Source organism: Salvelinus sp. IW2-2015, unplaced genomic scaffold (assembly GCF_002910315.2).
Source record: "Salvelinus sp. IW2-2015 unplaced genomic scaffold, ASM291031v2 Un_scaffold1141, whole genome shotgun sequence".
Taxonomy (NCBI): Eukaryota; Metazoa; Chordata; class Actinopteri; order Salmoniformes; family Salmonidae; genus Salvelinus; species Salvelinus sp. IW2-2015.
In genome coordinates this window covers 191,611-209,926 of record NW_019942752.1, presented here as the reverse complement: position 1 = coordinate 209,926, position 18,316 = coordinate 191,611, and the positions used below count along the sequence as shown (strand labels likewise).

The 18,316-nt window shown below is 43.8% G+C and overlaps 1 protein-coding gene across 1 annotated transcript in view; it reads right to left on the bottom strand.

The window, feature by feature from the left end:
• Window positions 1-231: 231 nt before the first annotated feature.
• The window catches only part of LOC112069882 (ribosome-binding protein 1), a 42,365-nt gene continuing 24,280 nt past the window's right edge, over window positions 232-18,316 (bottom strand). The window contains exons 10-27 of the mRNA XM_070438764.1: window positions 16,771-16,888; window positions 16,293-16,474; window positions 15,869-15,903; window positions 15,698-15,785; window positions 14,991-15,023; window positions 14,223-14,263; window positions 11,917-12,007; window positions 11,670-11,710; window positions 11,325-11,460; window positions 11,012-11,101; window positions 10,650-10,742; window positions 10,454-10,525; window positions 10,209-10,280; window positions 9,593-9,724; window positions 9,368-9,460; window positions 6,676-6,717; window positions 6,272-6,535; window positions 232-1,558 (exon numbers count right to left, since the gene is read on the bottom strand). Of these exons, the coding sequence (XP_070294865.1) occupies window positions 1,520-1,558; window positions 6,272-6,535; window positions 6,676-6,717; window positions 9,368-9,460; window positions 9,593-9,724; window positions 10,209-10,280; window positions 10,454-10,525; window positions 10,650-10,742; window positions 11,012-11,101; window positions 11,325-11,460; window positions 11,670-11,710; window positions 11,917-12,007; window positions 14,223-14,263; window positions 14,991-15,023; window positions 15,698-15,785; window positions 15,869-15,903; window positions 16,293-16,474; window positions 16,771-16,888 (1,662 nt within the window). The 3' untranslated portion in view covers window positions 232-1,519. The remainder of the gene's footprint in view (window positions 1,559-6,271; window positions 6,536-6,675; window positions 6,718-9,367; window positions 9,461-9,592; window positions 9,725-10,208; window positions 10,281-10,453; window positions 10,526-10,649; window positions 10,743-11,011; window positions 11,102-11,324; window positions 11,461-11,669; window positions 11,711-11,916; window positions 12,008-14,222; window positions 14,264-14,990; window positions 15,024-15,697; window positions 15,786-15,868; window positions 15,904-16,292; window positions 16,475-16,770; window positions 16,889-18,316) is intronic.

The window sequence follows — 18,316 nt, the reverse complement described above, 5'->3', positions numbered from 1 at the left end:
TCACAGAATTCTGGGTCAACAAGTTAGCCAGCTAACTTTCCAAAACTGCTTAGTCTTAAGAAATCATGACTTTAAATTGAATCAACAACCAATATACAAACTTTTTTTAACCAGATAAAACAGACACATATCACTTGACTATGAGTTAGCTGGCCCCTGGTTTGTTACGTCAATCCTTGGTTTAAAAATCAACATCAACATCAGGTTCAAGCACGAGTCATAACACAAACACTASATTGTATTTTTATTCTTTATCAAATTCACACATTGTGTTGGCAGCCAGCTACTGTAAAACACAGTACTGAAGGAGGCACTTAATGTATTGCATCCATCTTGTGTACCATAACTTCCTCTCATCATTCATCCCAACCACTTTACAAAAGACACAAAGTTGCATCTTTTCTCTATATAGTGCACTACTTTTGACCAGGGCCCATAAGGTTTCCCCTATAGTGCTCTGGTCAAAAGTAGTGTGCAATATAGGAGAATAGGGTGCACAAAGTAATTGCACAGGTTGATGTACGTTTTAAAAACACACAATCGTTCTCCCTTTTAACACTGTGGACTCTGGGGAGAGAGCTTTCATTGTGACTATAAGGCAGAGTTGGTTAGCTCTGGTCCAGGGCGTTCGTGTGATCAATATCGATACAGGGCGTAGTGGAGGAAAGCGCACTAATGCCCTGGACCAGAGCTAGTCTTAGGTATCATTCCTGACATGGCCAGAATCGTTGATGTAGGTTTGTCTTCAACGTTCTGTTTGCAGCATAGTATCTTTTTCCTCATCCTAGATCAGATCGGTCGTTCCACGAAACGAGTGAGTTTTGCATCCCTTTGACATTTTAAGTAGGAATTCTACACCAATGTTGAATTTTAAAAGACCTGTTATATTCAATGAAGCACCCTTTAGTAGAACACCGAGTTCATTTTTGTTATATGAATAAGACTTTGCTAAAGTGCTAAAACTCAGCATTTTCCACCACAAAACATTTTCTGGTGTTTTGTGGTGGAAAACTGAGTTGGTCGAGCAAAACACGTTATCCATATATAGACAGGCTAGGTATGGTTTCACAATTTCATTTTTRCCCCCTCAATTGCCCCTGATTTAAGATGAAATCGTCAACCCTGTTACAGTCAACCCTGTTACTTTATTTGGCACTTTTTATTTAACATCGAGATGGGAAAGCATTTTTATTAAGTTGAACATGTTCTCTTTATGACAGAACGTATAAAAAAAAAAAAAATCTGATAAAGGCAACGAATTGGTGGAACGACCCAGAAACATTTTTGGGCCGGTTTCCCCAGACACATATTAAGCCTAGTCCCTGGCTAACACGTTTCTTTAAGGGAGATTCTCCACTGAGCATGTATTTTAGTTCAGGAATAGGCTTAAWCAGMGTCRGGGAAACTGGCCTTTAGATTCTTATAGGCGTTGCAGCAATCAACTACTACAGTACAAGAACTAACCGCTTCGGAATGCATAACTATGATAATCATGTTTTAGTGTCACGTCTTCAGTCTCTTAAACAGATGTTCCTTCCTTCAGTCCTGAACTCTCTTCCTGAAAGACAGAAACAAAAATATTTACAACCACACCCAATCAATTAATACATTAAATCAAATCATTAATGGACATTACAACAACAAAAAAATGACATAACTAGGGCTGTGGCGGCCATGAAATTGTCAGCCAGTGATTGTCAAACAAATAATTAACGGTTAATTACCATGAGACCGGTATTTAAAACYCGTTTAACATCTCCTAGCTTCCATGCACAGCCTACAAGCTACTGACGCAGACCTTTGGAATGTCTACATTTGAAAAAGTCTAATAAATCCATTTAATATAGCCTACACCTTCATAATAAATCCATTATTTTAGACAGGTCTAAAGAAACATGATATGAAGAAAATGTCTAATTCAYAAGAACTTATGTTAGGTCCTGATCTGGCTATGTCATATGGCTGTGGGCTACACTAAAGTAATTTCTAAGCAAATCTTGTCTGCTAAAATAACTAGAGTATGAAGAATACAATCTAACATAGAAAGGATATTTTCTCCAAATGATTTCCAAGGAAGTGCYCACATGCGGCTTATTCTGTGTTGAGTAGTTGATTGCCGCAACTCCTATAAGAATCAAAAAGGCCAGTTTCCCGGACATAGATTAAACCTATGCTTAATTTAGAGGTTTTTATTTTATTTTATTTTTTAAATGTAGTTGTGATACAAAGACTACGTGTTTTGATTTTTTATAAATTCTAAGGCTGCATGATGGGACTGAGGATTTGAAGAGTTGCTTGAAAGACGTGAGCACTGATTTGTTTGTGCGGACTGACTTTGTCATCCACGAGAGGAGTAGTCCTAACGAACAGCAGCAGCACTAGCCTGTCAATCTACTATCCCACATAGTACAAAAGTTGACTTATTTGATTAGTCAACTTGTCCTTCTGTGCGAGAAATAAATATTTCAAACAGTCTGGGACAGTTGTGGGATGCGATAGATCCCAAATCAATACAATCAATCGCATCAAAAAAAAAAAAAAAAACGTTTTAAAGCAATGAGGCTGATGCAACAGATCAGAACGTTTAGCTTAAAATGTTGATAAACTATTAGGCAATTTATTCACATTATAAGAGCAGCAATACGCACCTGGCAGTAGGATATAAGCGRGAAAATGCAATCAACTAGCGGGAAAACATGCCAGTCAACACKGAGTGTAAAGCGGATTAATGTGCTTAAGTTTTGGCCACTTTAGTTGTGCTACAAACCTTATCAAACATATAGGCCTATGGSCTAGGCTACATGAGGTGTGCGACTATGATTTGAATAAGTTGTAAAAGTGATAGGCTAATATTGTCACCCATCAGACTATTTTTAAAGTTGTCTTCATATATACACTAAAACACACACAGAGTGAAATCTGTTTTGATTTAGAATGGACCGTTATCATGCACTTGTATTGAAACAGGGGCAGCAGGGAAAAAAATACATGTCATCTATGCACTTAAATAGTGAACGCTTTTCCCCGTGTGTGGTTCATTTTCATGCCAGCCAGATAGGCTATACTCCTGTTGTAAAGTGAAGCAATGTGCTTAATATTAGGAAAGTTGAAAGAAAGAAGTCAAATATGCCTAGCCTATAGAAAGCTYATGGGATCCTCCTCTAAAGAGGCCATCACTCTGTTTTCTCACGCAATTTCACACCCTATAGAAATGTTGCGCAACATGAGCTCTCATGAAGAGTTGGAMTTTCTYAAACATTTGCATTGACGTCKGYGTGATTAGAGGAACAATAGAGTGCRGACTACCAGGCAACTATCAAGTTTGGTAGGCTACTAAGGACCATCAGCAGCATCAGAGCTTGGAGAAGCCTAGTTACCGACACGTGGAATTTGACTGCGGTCATGACTCGTGAGTGCCGTTGTGTAACAGCCCTATAACCACACCCATGCAGCAGTTAAACAGTATTAGGTGTAGTCATTCAGGCGAAGGTATTCCACTAAGCATACACATTCATTCAGAGCGACTTTCAGTACAGCGAGTGTATATTTTACTATGTGTTTGTGATCCCTGTGGGAATTGAACCCACAACCTTGGCGTAATAAAGCAGTGACGGATTGGCCTCATTAGAGCAGTCCTGTAGAGTGTTGTGGTTGTTCTGCTCCAGAGTGAACTGTAAGAGCTGCTGGAGCTGTGGTGGCTGCTTGGCCCAGGTCTTTTTTTTAAATCTTTTTTTTTCACATTGTTTGTAATTCATTTTGTACATAATGTTGCAGCTACCGTCTCTTATGAACGAATAGAGCTTCTGGACATCAGAAAAGCGATTACTCACCTCAAACAAAGATTTTCTCTTTAATGAGTCTTACGCAAAGGGTATACTGCTTTGTCATGACAAGGCCAAATCCCTGTCATCGACGTGAAGAAAAGACAGAGGGCGGGGTGCCTTGTCAGAATTCCCTGATGACTAGGTAAACCACCACTACCCTCTGTATTATTGGCCAACGTTCAATCATTGGAAAACAAACTGGACGATCTATGATTAAAACTATCCAACCAACGGGACATTGAAAACTGTAATAACTTATGTTTCACAGATACGTGGCTGAAAGACGACACGGATAATTTAGAGCTGGCTGGCTTCTCCGTGCATCGGCAGGGCAGAGCACTTACATCTGGTAAGACGAGGGGATGTGTCCATTTGTCAATAACTGCGGGTGCGCGATGTCTAATATTAAAGAAGTCTCGAGGTATTGCTTGCCTGAGGTAGAATACCTCATGATAAGCTGTAGACCACACTATCTACCAAGAGAGTTCTCATCTATATTATTCGTAGGCGTCTATTTACCACCACAAACCGATGCTGCCACTAAGACCGCACTCAATGAGCTGTATAAGGCGTACAAGCAAAAACTAAAAGCAGGAACTACATTACCCAACCAGAAGCCATGGATTACAGGTAACATCTGCACCGAGCTAAAGCTGCAGCTTTCAAGGAGTGGGACACTAATCCGGACGCTTATAAGAAATCCCGATATGCCCTCAGACGAATCATCAAACAGGCAAAGCTTCAACACAGGACTAAGAATGAAACCGGGCCTGAAAAATATTACGGACTAAAGGGAAACCCAGCCACGAGCTGCCCAGTGACGCGAGCCTACCAGACGACCTAAACGCCTTCTGTGCTCGCTTTGAGGCAAGCAACACTGAAGCGTGCATAAGAGCACCTGCTGTTCCAGAAGACTGATCACGCTCTCCGTAGCCGATGTGAGCAAGACCTTTAAACAGGTCAACATTCAAAAAGCTGCGGGGCCAGACGGATTACCAGGACGTGTACTCAAAGCATGTGCGGACCAACTGGCAAGTGTCTTCACTGACATTTCAACCTCTCCCTGACCGAGTCTAATACCTACATGTTTCAAACAGACCACCATAGTCCCTGTGCCCAAGAAKGCGGAGATAACCTGCCTAAATGATTAGTGTCCCGTAGCACTCACGTCGGTAGCCATGAAGTGCTTTGAAACACTGGTCGTGGCTCACATCAACACTATCATGCTGGCCGCCCCCAACCGTCAGGATGTCCAACATGGGGCCCCTCAGGGGTGCGTGCTTAGTCCTCTCCTGTACTCCCTATTCACTCATGACTACACGGCCAGACATGACTCCAACACCATCACTAAGTTTGCTGATGACAACAGTTGTAGGCCTGATCACCGACAACGATGAGACAGCCTATAGGGAGGAGGTCAGAGACCTGGCAGTGTGGTGCCAGGACAACAACTTCTCCCTCAATGTGAGAAAGACGAAGGAGCTGATCGTGGACTATAGGAAAAAGAGGGCCGAACAGGCGCCCATTAACATCGACGGGGCTGCAGTGGAGCGGGTCGAGAGTTACTTGGTGTCCACATCACCACCAAACTACCATGGTCCAAACACACCAAGACAATCGCGAAGAAGGCCCGACAAAGCCTAGTCCCCCTCAGGAGACTGAAAAGATTTGGCATGGGTCCCTTGATCCTCAAAAAGTTCTACAGCTGCACCATCGAGAGCATCCTGACCGGTTGTATCACTGCCTGGTATGAGAACTGCTCGACATTTGGTTAAATGCCAATGGTTAAATGTAAGGCGCTACAGAGGGTAATGCGTACGGCCCAGTACATCACTGGGGCCAAGCTTCCTGACATCCAGGACCTATATCAAATCAAATGTATTTATATAGCCCTTCTTACATCAGCTGATATCTCAAAGTGCTGTACAGAAACCCAGCCTAAAACCCCAAACAGCTAGGCAGTGTCAGAGGAAGGCCCTAAAAAATGTCAAAGACTCCATCCACCCTAGTCATCGACTGTTCTCTCTGCTACCGCACGGCGGTACCGGAGCGCCAAGTCTAGGTCCAAAAGGCTCCTTAACAGCTTCTACCCCCAAGACAAAAGACTGCTGAACAATTAATCAAATGGCCACCCGGACTATTTATATTGACCCCACCCCCCCCTGGTTTTTACACTGCTGCAACTCGCTGTTTATTATCTATACATAGTCATTTTGCAAATTCTGTCGACTAACCTGTGTCCCCCGCACATTGACTCCCCCGGTATATAGCCTCGTTATTGTTACTTTATTGTTGCCCTTTTATTTAGTAAATATTTTTTATTTAAACTGCATTGTTAAGGGCTTGTAAGTAAGCTTTTCACAGTATTATATTGTGTTGTATTCGGTGCATGTGACAAATAAAAGAGTATTTGAACATTCCGCTGAATGTGGCCCACGGTCATGTACCTCTAGCTGGGCTACGTCCTCTGTGCCAGCCTGTGGGGAGTCTCCTGTCTCTTTCAGCATCTCCAGCTGAGCCTGTAGTTCTACAGTCTTCTGAGCCTGGYGTTCCACAGTCTTCTGAGCCTGGGGTTCTACAGTCTTCTGAGCCTGGGGTTCTACAGTCTTCTGAGCCTGGGGTTCTACAGTCTTCTGAGCCTGGGGTTCTACAGTCTTCTGAGCCTGGAGTTCTACAGTCTTCTGAGCCTGGAGTTCTACAGTCTTCTGAGCCTGGAGGGGGCACAAGATCACGTCAAATAAAAACACAAGTCAGTCAAATAACTAGTCACACAGACAGTCGCTGTCTAACTAAGCAGTTTGTAAGGCAATGTCAAAGTTCTTGCCCTCTTCCGATTGGCTGTTGCACGTACCTGTTCAAACTCCTGTGTGATTTGACTCAACTGGGACTGGACCTTGAGACGCACAAAACAGTAGGATATAATACATTACACACCGTGTCAGAAGATGAAGTGGCTGGACACAGATGTGTCCCCCCCCTTGCCACAGACACAGATAGATAAAAGCATTAAAGAGCTTGTAATGACTTGTGCACCCACGCAGACAGCCACCCACGCAGACAGCCACCCACCCACGCAGGCACACACCCACGCACACAGCCAGCCACCCACACCGACAGCCACCCACGCAGACAGCCAGCCAGCCACCCACGCAGACAGCCAGCCAGCCACCCACGCAGACAGCCAGCAAGCCACCCACGCAGACAGCCACCCACCCACGCAGACAGCTACCCACCCACGCAGACAGCTACCCACCCACGCAGCCAGCTACCCCCCCACGCAGACAGACAGCCACCCACGCAGACAGCCACCCGCACACCGACAGCCACGCATAACGACAGCCACCCACCAACACAAACAACCACGCAGACAGCCACCCACGCAGGCACACACCCACACAGACACACACCCACACAGACACACACACCACTCTGTGCCATGTCAGTGCATCACTCCACACCAGGCAATAAGAAGCGTCACTTCAAAAAACAAGATGGCTCTACAGTGGAAAAGTAAACCCAAGCAGGGAGTGATCATGCTTAGAATAGAGTGTGAGCCAAGCTGTGGTTAGGACAGCTGATAGTCAACACACTGGGTGGTTAAAACAAACACAGCACATGGTTAGCAGCTGCTGCGTATGTAGAGAACTGGACAGACTGGACTTACTGCCTATAATAATACATTAATAATAACACCGACAAAGTCAAGACACTGGCCTCACAACATTCTTGAARGAGAGAAACAACCCAGGTTGACAGTGACACACGCAAGTCTGKCGCATAGGAATACCTGTGTTGCTAAGGCCGCTCTCGTGTGTTCGTTAGTTAGGCATATATCACACACACAGTATCAGTCAACAGTTTGGACACACCTACTCATTCAAGGGTTTCTTTATTTTCTCTATTTTCTAGATTGTAGAATAATAGTGAAGACATCAAAACTATGAAATAACCCATATAGAATCATGTTGTAACCCCCCAAAAAATAATGGGGGAAAAAGTGTTAAATCAAAATACATTTTATATTTGAGATTCTTCAAAGAACCTACCCTTTGCCTTAATGACAGCTTTGCACACTCTTAGAATTCTGTCAACCAGCTTCACGAGGAATGATTTTCCAGTCTTGAAGGAGTTCCCACATATGCTGAGCACTTGTTGGCTMCTTTTCCTTCACTCTGCGGTCCAACTCATCCCAAACCATCTCAACTGGATTGAGGTCGGGTGATGCTGGAGGCCAGGTCATCTGATGCAGCACTCAATCACTCTCCTTCTTGGAGAAATAGCCATTAAACAGGACTTGGTCTTTTACCAAATAGGGCTATCTTCTGTATACCACCCCTACCTTGTCACAACACAACTGATTGGCTCAAACGCATTAACATTAAGTAAAGAAATTCCACAAATTAACTATTAACTGTTAATTGAAATGAATTCCAGGTGACTACCTCATGAAGCTGGTTGAGAGAAAGCCAAGAGTGTGCAAAGCTGTCAAGGCAAAGGGTGGCTACTTTGAAGAATCTCAAATATATTTTGATTAGTTTAACACTTTTTTGGTTACTACATGATTCCATATGTGTTATTTCATAGTTTTGATGTCTTCACTACTTTTCTACAAGGTAGAAAATAGTAAAAAATAAATAAAAACCCTGGAATGAGTAGGTGTCCAAACTTTTGACTGGTACTGTGTATATAATCACACACACAGCCTTGTTTAACTCCGTAGCTCCTCTAACAGCTGGTTGCTGCTGGAGTGAAACACGCTCCAATAAGCCCAGTCATTGCGCAACAAAACAGAGTTTATGGCCACGATTTTTTTTTAAAGGATCCCAGTTTTCTATTGCTACTATTTGTATTTTTCAACTCCTGATTGAAGCGTATCCTCCATTCCCCTATTTTAGTGGATAGGCAATACAGTAGGCAGGCTATCAGCGCATCACCCACCACCTTGCAATCTAAGCTGGAGACGGTGTGCATTTTGAAATCATATACTTAATTGTTGGAAACCTGGGAGATTTTTTTTTAACTTCATATGATGAGAAATGTTTCACCTTTTGCTTCAAAGTCAAAATCACACCATAGAAATGTGGAGGCAATTATTTGTATTTTATAAAGACTCATAAGCCGTTGAAACCAGCATTTTTCTCCGGTTCTACTGGTTTTCATAATCAACTTTCTTTCGTTTGGTCATATTAAAAACCCATCCTAGATGTTGCATCTTTAGATTCCCCCTCCACGTTTTTTAACTGAGATCAATTAATCTAAAAATTAAAAAAAGCCCATTCTGTGTATTCATGCATAATATTTTCTGTTGGTCACATATTTTTTACAATTTGGAACAAAATGTTACCGTTTGCTAATTGGTTAATGAGGGTCGGTTAGTCGGCAGCAGAATTGACTGAAATGTTCATCCCTATCATAAACCTTCCTAATTAGAATGTGCTGATGACTATATTATTGTGGTAGCGACCAGTTTCCAGGACCCTCCAGCAGAGCAGACCGGCAGTAAAAGGATGCCCCATGACCTATAACCTCTGATGCATCCTGACCTCGGGCTCTGATGGGCCGTTCTGTGCCCCGGCCTCAGGGACCGCCTTCTGGCTCTGAGCGTGCTCCGTCGCCTCGCTCAGCTGACCTCTGACCTGGAACAGGAAGCTCCAGGGGTTAGGGACAAGAGGGAGAGAACTGGGATACAGAAACTAAGTTGACCTCAACAAGCGACCTGCTGATGTTCCTGTCAGGACCACAGGAAACAGGTGCGCACTCACACTTACCGTAGCCAGCTCTTCCCTGTGCGTCTGGGCCTGCGTCTGGGCCTGCGTCTGGGCCTGCGTCTGGGCCTGCGTCTGGGCCTGCGTCTGGGCTGACTCCAGCTGGCTCTGAGACTCTGACAGCAGCTGCTTCAACTGGAGGACAGACACACAGAACAGACAGACTCCGTAATGTATTACATTCTATGGTCGCTCACTATCAGCCATGTGATTAAGAGAGTAGGAGCACAAAACAGCCTTGTGATATAGGATGATGTCTTACCTAGTCAGTGTACCGGTGGTATTTTCTCTGACTGTTTCTACTATATGAATGTTGATGTGTATAACTAGTGTACCCATCTATGGTCTATATAATAACAATACGTTTGGTGGGTGCCTGTATGTGTCCTATTTCACACACACAGGAAAATGTGTTTTTTGGGCATATCCCAACACCCTGAGAGACACCATCGGAGAGTGGGGTTAGGGTCRGCCATCATCAACGGTGACCCTGGAGGAATCAGGGTTAAGTGCCTTGCTCAAGTTCACGTCGACGTAATTTCCACCTGGTCGGCTCGGGGATTTGGACAAGTTCTAACTGTTAGGCTGCCTGCCGGCCGTAACGGATGTAGGTGTGTACCTGTGCCATTTCGTCCTCTGTCTCAGACTGTTTCTCCAACTGGGCTTCCAGAAGCATCACCTGCTCCTTCAGCTGCAGAAAGGGAAAGAGTGAGGAGTCCATTACTAAAACAGCATCAGTCACTACACCGGACCTGATATTAAAACATCCATCAGACAGTCACTACACCGGACCTGATATTAAAACATATCACACAAAGCATTATGATAAACCCCTTCAGGTGAAAATTAATTCATTTATTATACCTGTTCTATGCTTTGGTTTCCTGTCTTCCTGTCTTCTGCAGTCTCCTCCAGAGTGTGCACTTGTTCCAGGGCCTAGTGTGAGTAGAGAGGGTGTGGTTTAGAACAGGGCCACAGACAGAGACAATTGTACAGCCATGCCCAAGGATTACAGAAGAGAGGAGATATAAATAATAAAAATAAAACACTCCTTCTTCACCTTCTTCAACTGGTCCTCAGAGTCGGCCATCTTGGACTTCCACACCAGCTCCTCCTCCTCAACACTATTCTGAAGGTTCGTCAGCATTCCTTCCTGTGGAGGGKGACAGATCCATGACATGTAGACCACAACTCTCTCACACGTGTGTTTTTAAGGAGGAGGTTTTGTTTCACATCTTTATCGATGCAGGCGTTGGGTGATAAATTCAGCACATCCATTTCCCATCCACACCTCGGTCTCTCTCAATCAAACACGCCATTGTCTTTCGTTGTAAAAAAGGCTGTGGGCCAAATMTCTAGTTTATTTAGAGATGCAGGTGATGGTAGACCAATTGGGCATGTTGTATCAGTGTAAGTCCTTACCGTTTCAGCCAGGACTGTCCTGTACTGGTCACACTGTGCCTGCAGTGTCCCGTGGCTGTCCTCTGACTCCTTCAGTTTCTCCAACAGCTCCTGGAATCAAAACACCACAGACAGAACCAATAAGAAAGTCCATTACATTTTATTAAAATGTTATATTTGTCTTRGGCGCTCTGGCTTACAGGTAAAGGTTAAAAACCAGACACTACACAGACTGCATTATACATTGATAACATACTACAGACTGCATAACCATGACTTCTGTCAGACCAGACCAATCAATAATAATTTAATCATTATTATGGCTCAGTCTTACCGGCAGCTCTGTGCTCGGCTGGGACTCTTGGCTCTGCTGGACCTGAGCGAGGATCTCCTGTACCTTCTGTGATTGGTCCCTGGCTTCCCTTAGCTCCTCTTGTAGTGATTTCATCATATCTTCTCTCTCTGCCAGACTAACGAAGAACCAAGGGACAGAAACTGTTTAGTTTCCCTTTTTCTATAGAAGAGCCAAAATCCCATATTGCTTCATTTGTATTGTTTTACTGGAAAGTGTATAGCCATTTTGAAGACATTTTGAATCCAGTTTGATTTTGATATTCCATAAGGGAAAGAACAATTTAAAATAATAAGTGGGTTTGGTGATGAGCAACGTTCCATGTACCTGGTCTGTAGCGCGGCCAGTTCTGCTGTGTTGTCAGACTGCTGAAAACAAAACAGATCATTCACTGATACCAGATCATGTTGCTAGACAAGCAYGGCAACTATAGCCTGGTCCCAGGTCTGTTTGTGCCGTCTTGCCAAATCCTATGGTCATTGTCATACCAAACGCCAATAGGAGTTGCCTATACAGCACAAACAGGCCTGGGACCAGGCTAAGGTGACAGTAGGAGAGGAAAGTGGGCACTTACAGTGGTGTTACTCTGGGCCTGTTCAGATTTTTCTTTGAGTTGCATCCCTTCCTCTTCTAGCGATGCTTCTTGGCTCTCCGTCTTCTCCAGACTGGATGGAAGAGCACATGGGTAACCAGCGTTAGACAATGGCGTGTTTTACTGTAATACAGCTGTATTGACTTGAAGCTTGTTTTTTTGTAGATTTGACAGCACGAGCAATAGGACTAGAACTACTATAACTGACAGTCCTATTCAAGTCACATTCTGTCCCCAGGTAAACGTATTACTGTGGAACAAGTCACTGTTCGTCCCTGGTAATGATTACTCTGGACAAGTCACTGTTCTGTCCCTGGTAAATGTATACTCGTGAAAAGTCATGTTTTTCTTCCCTGGTAAATGTATATTCTGAACAAGTCACTGTTCTGTCCCTGGTAAATTGTATACTCTGGAACAAGTCACTGTTCTGTCCCGGTAAATCGTATTACTCTTTGGAACAAGTCACTGTTCTGTCCCCTTAACGTAGTTACTCCTGGAACAAGTCACTGTTCTGTCCCCTTGGTAAACGTGTATTACTCTGGAACAAGTCACTGTTCTGTCCCCTGGTAAATGTATTACTCTGGAACAAGTCACTGTTCTGTCCCCTGGTAATGTATTACTCTGGAACAAGTCACTGTCTGTCCCCTGGTAAATGTATTACTCTGGAACAAGTCACTGTTCTGTCCCTGGTAAATGATTATCTCTGGAACAAGTCACTGTTCTGTCCCCTGGTAAATGTATTACTCTGAACAAGTCACTGTTCTGTCCCCTGGTAAATGTATTACTCTGGAACAAGTCACTGTTCTGTCCCCTGGTAAATGTATTACTCTGGAACAAGTCACTGTTCTGTCCCCTGGTAAATGTATTACTCTGCAACAATGTCACTGTTCTGTCCCCTTGGTAAATGTATTACCTGAATCCTGTGTCTGTCCTGTAAATGCTATACTCGGACAAGTCCACTGTTCTGTACCCCTGGTAAATGTATACTCTGGAACAGTCACTGTTCTGTCCCCTTATAATGTACTACTCTGGAAACAAGTCACTGTTCTGTCCCCTGTAAATGTAACTTACTGCTGGAACAAGTCACTGTTTGTCCCCTGTAAACTGTATTACTTGGAACAAGCACTTTCTGTCCCTGTAAATATTACTCTGAAACGTCTGTTCTGTCCCCTGGTAAACTCATACTCTGGACAACGTCACTGTTCTGTCCCTGGTAAATGTATTACTCGAACAAGTCACTGTTCTGTCCCCTGGTAAATGTTTACTCTGGAACAAGTCACTGTGTTCTGTCCCCTGGTAAATGATTACTCTGGAACAAGTCATCGTCCCCTGGTAAATGTATTACTCTGGAACAATCACTGTTCTGCCCCTGGTAAACGTATTACTCTGGAACAAGTCTACTGTTCTGTCCCTGGTAAATTATTTACTCTGAACAAGTCACGTTCTGTTCCCCTTGGTAATGTATTACTCTGGAACAAGTCATGTTTCTTCCCCTGGTAAATGTATTACTCTGGAACAAGTCACTGTTCTGTCCCCTGGTAAATTATTTACTCTGGAACAAGTCACTGTTCTGTCCCCTTGGTAAATGTATTATCTCTGGAACAATCACTGTTCTGTCCCCTGGTTAAAGTACTTTACTCTGGAACAAGTCACTTTGCTGTCCCCTCGAGTAAAATTGTATTTACTCGTAACTGGAACAAGTCACTGTTTTCTGTCCCTGTAAATGTATTACTCTGGAACAAGTCAGCTGTTCCTGTCCCCTGGTAAATGTATTACTCTGGACAAAGTCACTGTTCTGTCCCCTGGTAAATGTATTACTCTGGAACAAGTCAAGTTTCTGTCCCCTGGTATAAATGTATTACTCTTGAACAAGTCACTGTTCTGTCCCCTGGTAAACGATTACTCTGGAACAAGCCAATGTTCTGTCCCCTGGTAAATTATTACTCTGAACAAGTTGCACTTTCTCCCCTGGTAACGTATTACTCTGGAACCAAATCACGTTGTGCTGTCCCCTGCGAAATTGTATACTCGGACAAGTCACTGTTCTTGTCCTCCTGGTATACTTGTATTACTTCTGAATCCAAGTACCATGTTCTGTCCACCCTGAGTAAATGTCATTAATCTCCTGGAACAAGTCACTGTTCTGTCCCATCGGTAAATGTATACTCTGGAACAAGTCACTGTTCTGTCCCCTGGTAAACGTATTTACTCTGTAACAAGTCACTTGTTCTGTCCCCTGGAAACGTTTCTACATCAGGAACACAGCATCAATTAAAATTGAAACATACCCATTGAGTAGCTTGATCAGATTCTTCCTTGAGAACATCGCCTCGGTTTAAAAAACCAAAAAATTGTTTCCAACATTAAGATGACTTTATTTGCTCTGCTTAGTATCTCTCAAAACCTCTTGACAACACACCATACATACCACTATCAACCACCACACCACACACACAACACACCACACACACACACACACACAACAACACACACACACACATCAACACACAGCACACACACACAGTTATGAGCAGGGCCTGACCACCACTGTACGCTCATGGAGCAGTTGTCTAGGTTCGGAAGGTAAGACCGCCTCACCTTAGCCAAGTAAGGCACTAACGGCATAGACAAAGTGGGCGCCACTAGTCTGCATGTGTGATGAAAAACACACCCGTCTTGGTTGCCAGATTTTGTTTTGTTGTTTTGGCAGACTCACTTCTCTAACCACCTAGGCTATTGTCAACACCAAGTTAACCATGAGAACCATTGTCAATATTACTAATGGAAAAACTGTCGTGTTACTATAGAAACGTAACGGACGATTTTAACTCAACACTTTGGGATCCACGAGAGATTTTAGTAGTTGTTCCAGCTCTTCTTATAAGCTGCTTCAGTTCTTCCTGAAGGGCATCCACCAGCTTCTGTCCTCACTAAAATAAAAAGAGATACTCTATGAGGAATGTTTCGGTCACGTAATAGCCAGAATTAAACAAGCTGGTGACTGAATCAAACGGATGATTTAAACAGGTAGAGGGGGGGACTAGACGTACCTGTTAGGTGCCTGCGCTCGTCTCCGCTGTAGTGACCTCCTGTCGCGAACAGAGGAAGATACTTAGAAAAGACTAAATTCATAGTTTTCTCAATACCCTTCTTTGGAAACAAGAGTGCTTTTTCCAATGGATTAATGTCTGAATAAACTACATGCTGCTACATCGACTCTCCTCTTCTGATTCAATCACTCACAACATAGCAGTCTGATATGCTCAAATAACCAGAGAAACATCAACTATCAGGTAGTGACTCAATAGCTCTCTACCGGTCATTACCACATCGGCTAGACTGACCTCACAATAAGAGAACAGATAATATACAAAGCAGTAAATACAAATAAGAATAATACGTATCAGCTAGATAGAATCTTTAGGACTAGATATGATTCCGAATGTCAAGTAAGTCGACTTCCAACTAGAGCAAAAACCGGCGGACAGTGATCCACCTACCGCGCTGCACTCTCAATCCAACAGACGACAATATCAACTCTATATTTCATGGCTAGCTGGAATCCAAGAGGATAAATAATCCATTCAGCTTAAGTGACCTCGATAGAGAAATAACCGATTCAGCTAGTGACTCAATAGAGAAATAACCGATTCAGCTAGTGAATCAATAGAGAAATAACCGACTCAGCTAGCCAAAGTTCATGGCAATTCCACTAGCACAGTGACAACAGAACAGAGACTGTCTTGAGAGTTGAGATACTCACGGCAGTTACAGCTGCCTCCCGTTTCATTTCTCTGAACTGCTTCAGCTCCTCTTGGAGTGACGCCAGCTGACCGTCTCGGTCTTGAAGACTGGAAGAGAAATGATTGGTGTTGTTGAGAAAAGCCCAACTCCACATCTATATAGAGAGAGAATGATGAGGATCAGAAAGTACCTGATCTTTAGCCGTTCCAACTCAGTGGAGTTATCCTACAAAAAAAAACATAAACAAACATACATTCAGACATCTTTAGAATGTCTGTGAATCAAAGAGAACAGTGGATAACATGGTTTCCATCACCACGCCATCTCGGGACAAGATTAATGCTTACTAGCCCCAGAGAGGTTTGGAAACAGACCACTCCACACTTGTGATTACTTCCTGCAAATACTTTGAATGAATTTGCCACTCTCCCATTGKCGGTGCTCTGAGTCTTCATCGTGGATGTTTACAGGAAGTAAATGCATGTTGAGTCTATGGGTTTTAAACCTCTCTGGCACTACTAAGGACTGGCTCGCGCAGTGCGCAAGTGCTGGTCGGGAGCAGTCTAGGCTCCTACCTAAACCATAATATCATATTATCTAGTCTGATAACTCACCTCCAAGTCCTCATTCTCGTCTCTGTTCTGGCTGGCCTCGAGAAGAACATTAATGGATCCCACCTGGTCCTCCAGCTGTCCCTTCTCCAGCGCAGTCTGCTCCAGCTGGGCTGTGAGGGCCTCCACCTGGGCCCCACGTTCCTTCAGATCATCCGTTACACTGCCCAGATGGACCTGAAGATCTGCAGGGATAGTAGACAGCGCTATAAACTATCAACATTGTTTAATCAAATAGTAAAAAAAGACCTTATTTCACCTGCAATTTTAAAGAAGAATTTAAAAAAAATGTAGGTTAAGATTGTCAGTGAAAAAAAAAAAACGTGACTATAGGTAGTCTGATTTGTTCCGTTGGTCAGTTTATTAAATCATCCAAGTACATTTGAGGTAAGTTTCAGTACGAGTTCACGTGGATTTCATGCCAACCGTTAGCCCACTGGAATTTGAAGAAACACGGCCTGAAACGTGAATAATACTTTACCTGAGAGGGTGGTAGCATCCTGCTGGGCTTTCTCCAGATTCCTCTGAGAACTCCTCAACTCCTCACTGACCTCCTCCAGCCTCCTCTGCAGCTCCTGTTCACTCTCAGCATGACTGACCTGATAGACATAGATAGTATTCTGTAATACCCTGAGAACGCTGTCACACTGCAGATAGTATTCTGTAAATACCCTGAGCACGCTGTCACACTGCAGACAGTATTCTGTAAATACCCTGAGCACGCTGTCACATCTGCAGACAGTTATTCTGTATACCTTCTGAGCATACGCTGTCACACCTGACCACGGATCTCTGTATACCCTGAGACGCTGTCCAACTGCAGCAGTATTCTGTAAATACTGAGCACGCTGTCACACTGCAAGCAGTATTCTGTAAATAACCTGAGCACGCTGTCACACTGCAGACAGTATTCTGTAAATACCCTGAGCACGCTGTCACAACTGTCAGACAGTATTCTGTAAATATGCCGCTGAGCAACGTCTGTCACACTGCAGAACAGTATTCTGTAATACCTGAGCACGCTGTCACATTGCAGACAGTAATTCTGTAAATAGCCTGAGCACGCTGTCACACTGCAGACAGTATTCTGTAAATACCCTGAGCACGCTGTCACACTGCAGACAGTATTCTGTAAATACCCTGAGCACGCTGTCACACTGCAGACAGTATTCTGTAATACCCTGAGCACGCTGTCACACTGCAGACAGTATTCTGTATAACCCTGAGCACGCTGTACACTGCAGACAGTATTCTGTAAATACCCTGAGCACGCTGTCACACTGCAGACAGTATTCTGTAAATACCCTGAGCACGCTGTCACACTGCAGACAGTATTCTGTAAATACCCTGAGACACGCTGTCACACTGCAGACAGTATTCTGTAATACCCTGAGCACGGCTGTCACAACTGCAGACAGTATTCTGTAAATACCCTGAGCAGCCTTGTCCCCACTGCAGACAGTATTCTGTAAATACCTGAGCACGCTGTCACACTGCAGACAGTATTCTTGTAAATACCCTGAGCACGCTGTCACACTGCAGACAGTATTCTGTAATACCCTGAGCACGCTGTCAACATATTCGCACTGCAGACAGTATTTCCTGGTAAATACCCTGAGCACGCTGTCACAGCTGCAGACAGTATTCTGTAAATACCCTGAGCACGCTGTCCCACTTGCAGACAGTATTCTGTAAATACCCTGAGCACGCTGTCAACTGCAGACAGTATTCCTGTAAATACCTGAGCACGCTGTCACACTGCAGACAGTATTTCTGTAATACCTGAGGGCACGCTGTCACACTGCAGACAGTATTCTGTAAATACCCCTGAGCACGCTGTCACACTGCAGACAGTATTTGTAAAAATACCCCTGAGCACGGCTGTCACACTGCAGACAGTATTCTGTAAATACCCTGAGCACGCTGTCATACTGCAGACAGTTTTTCTGTAAATACCCTGAGCACGCTGTCACACTGCAGACAGTATTCTGTAATACCCCCCTGAGCACTGTAATACCGCTGAGCAC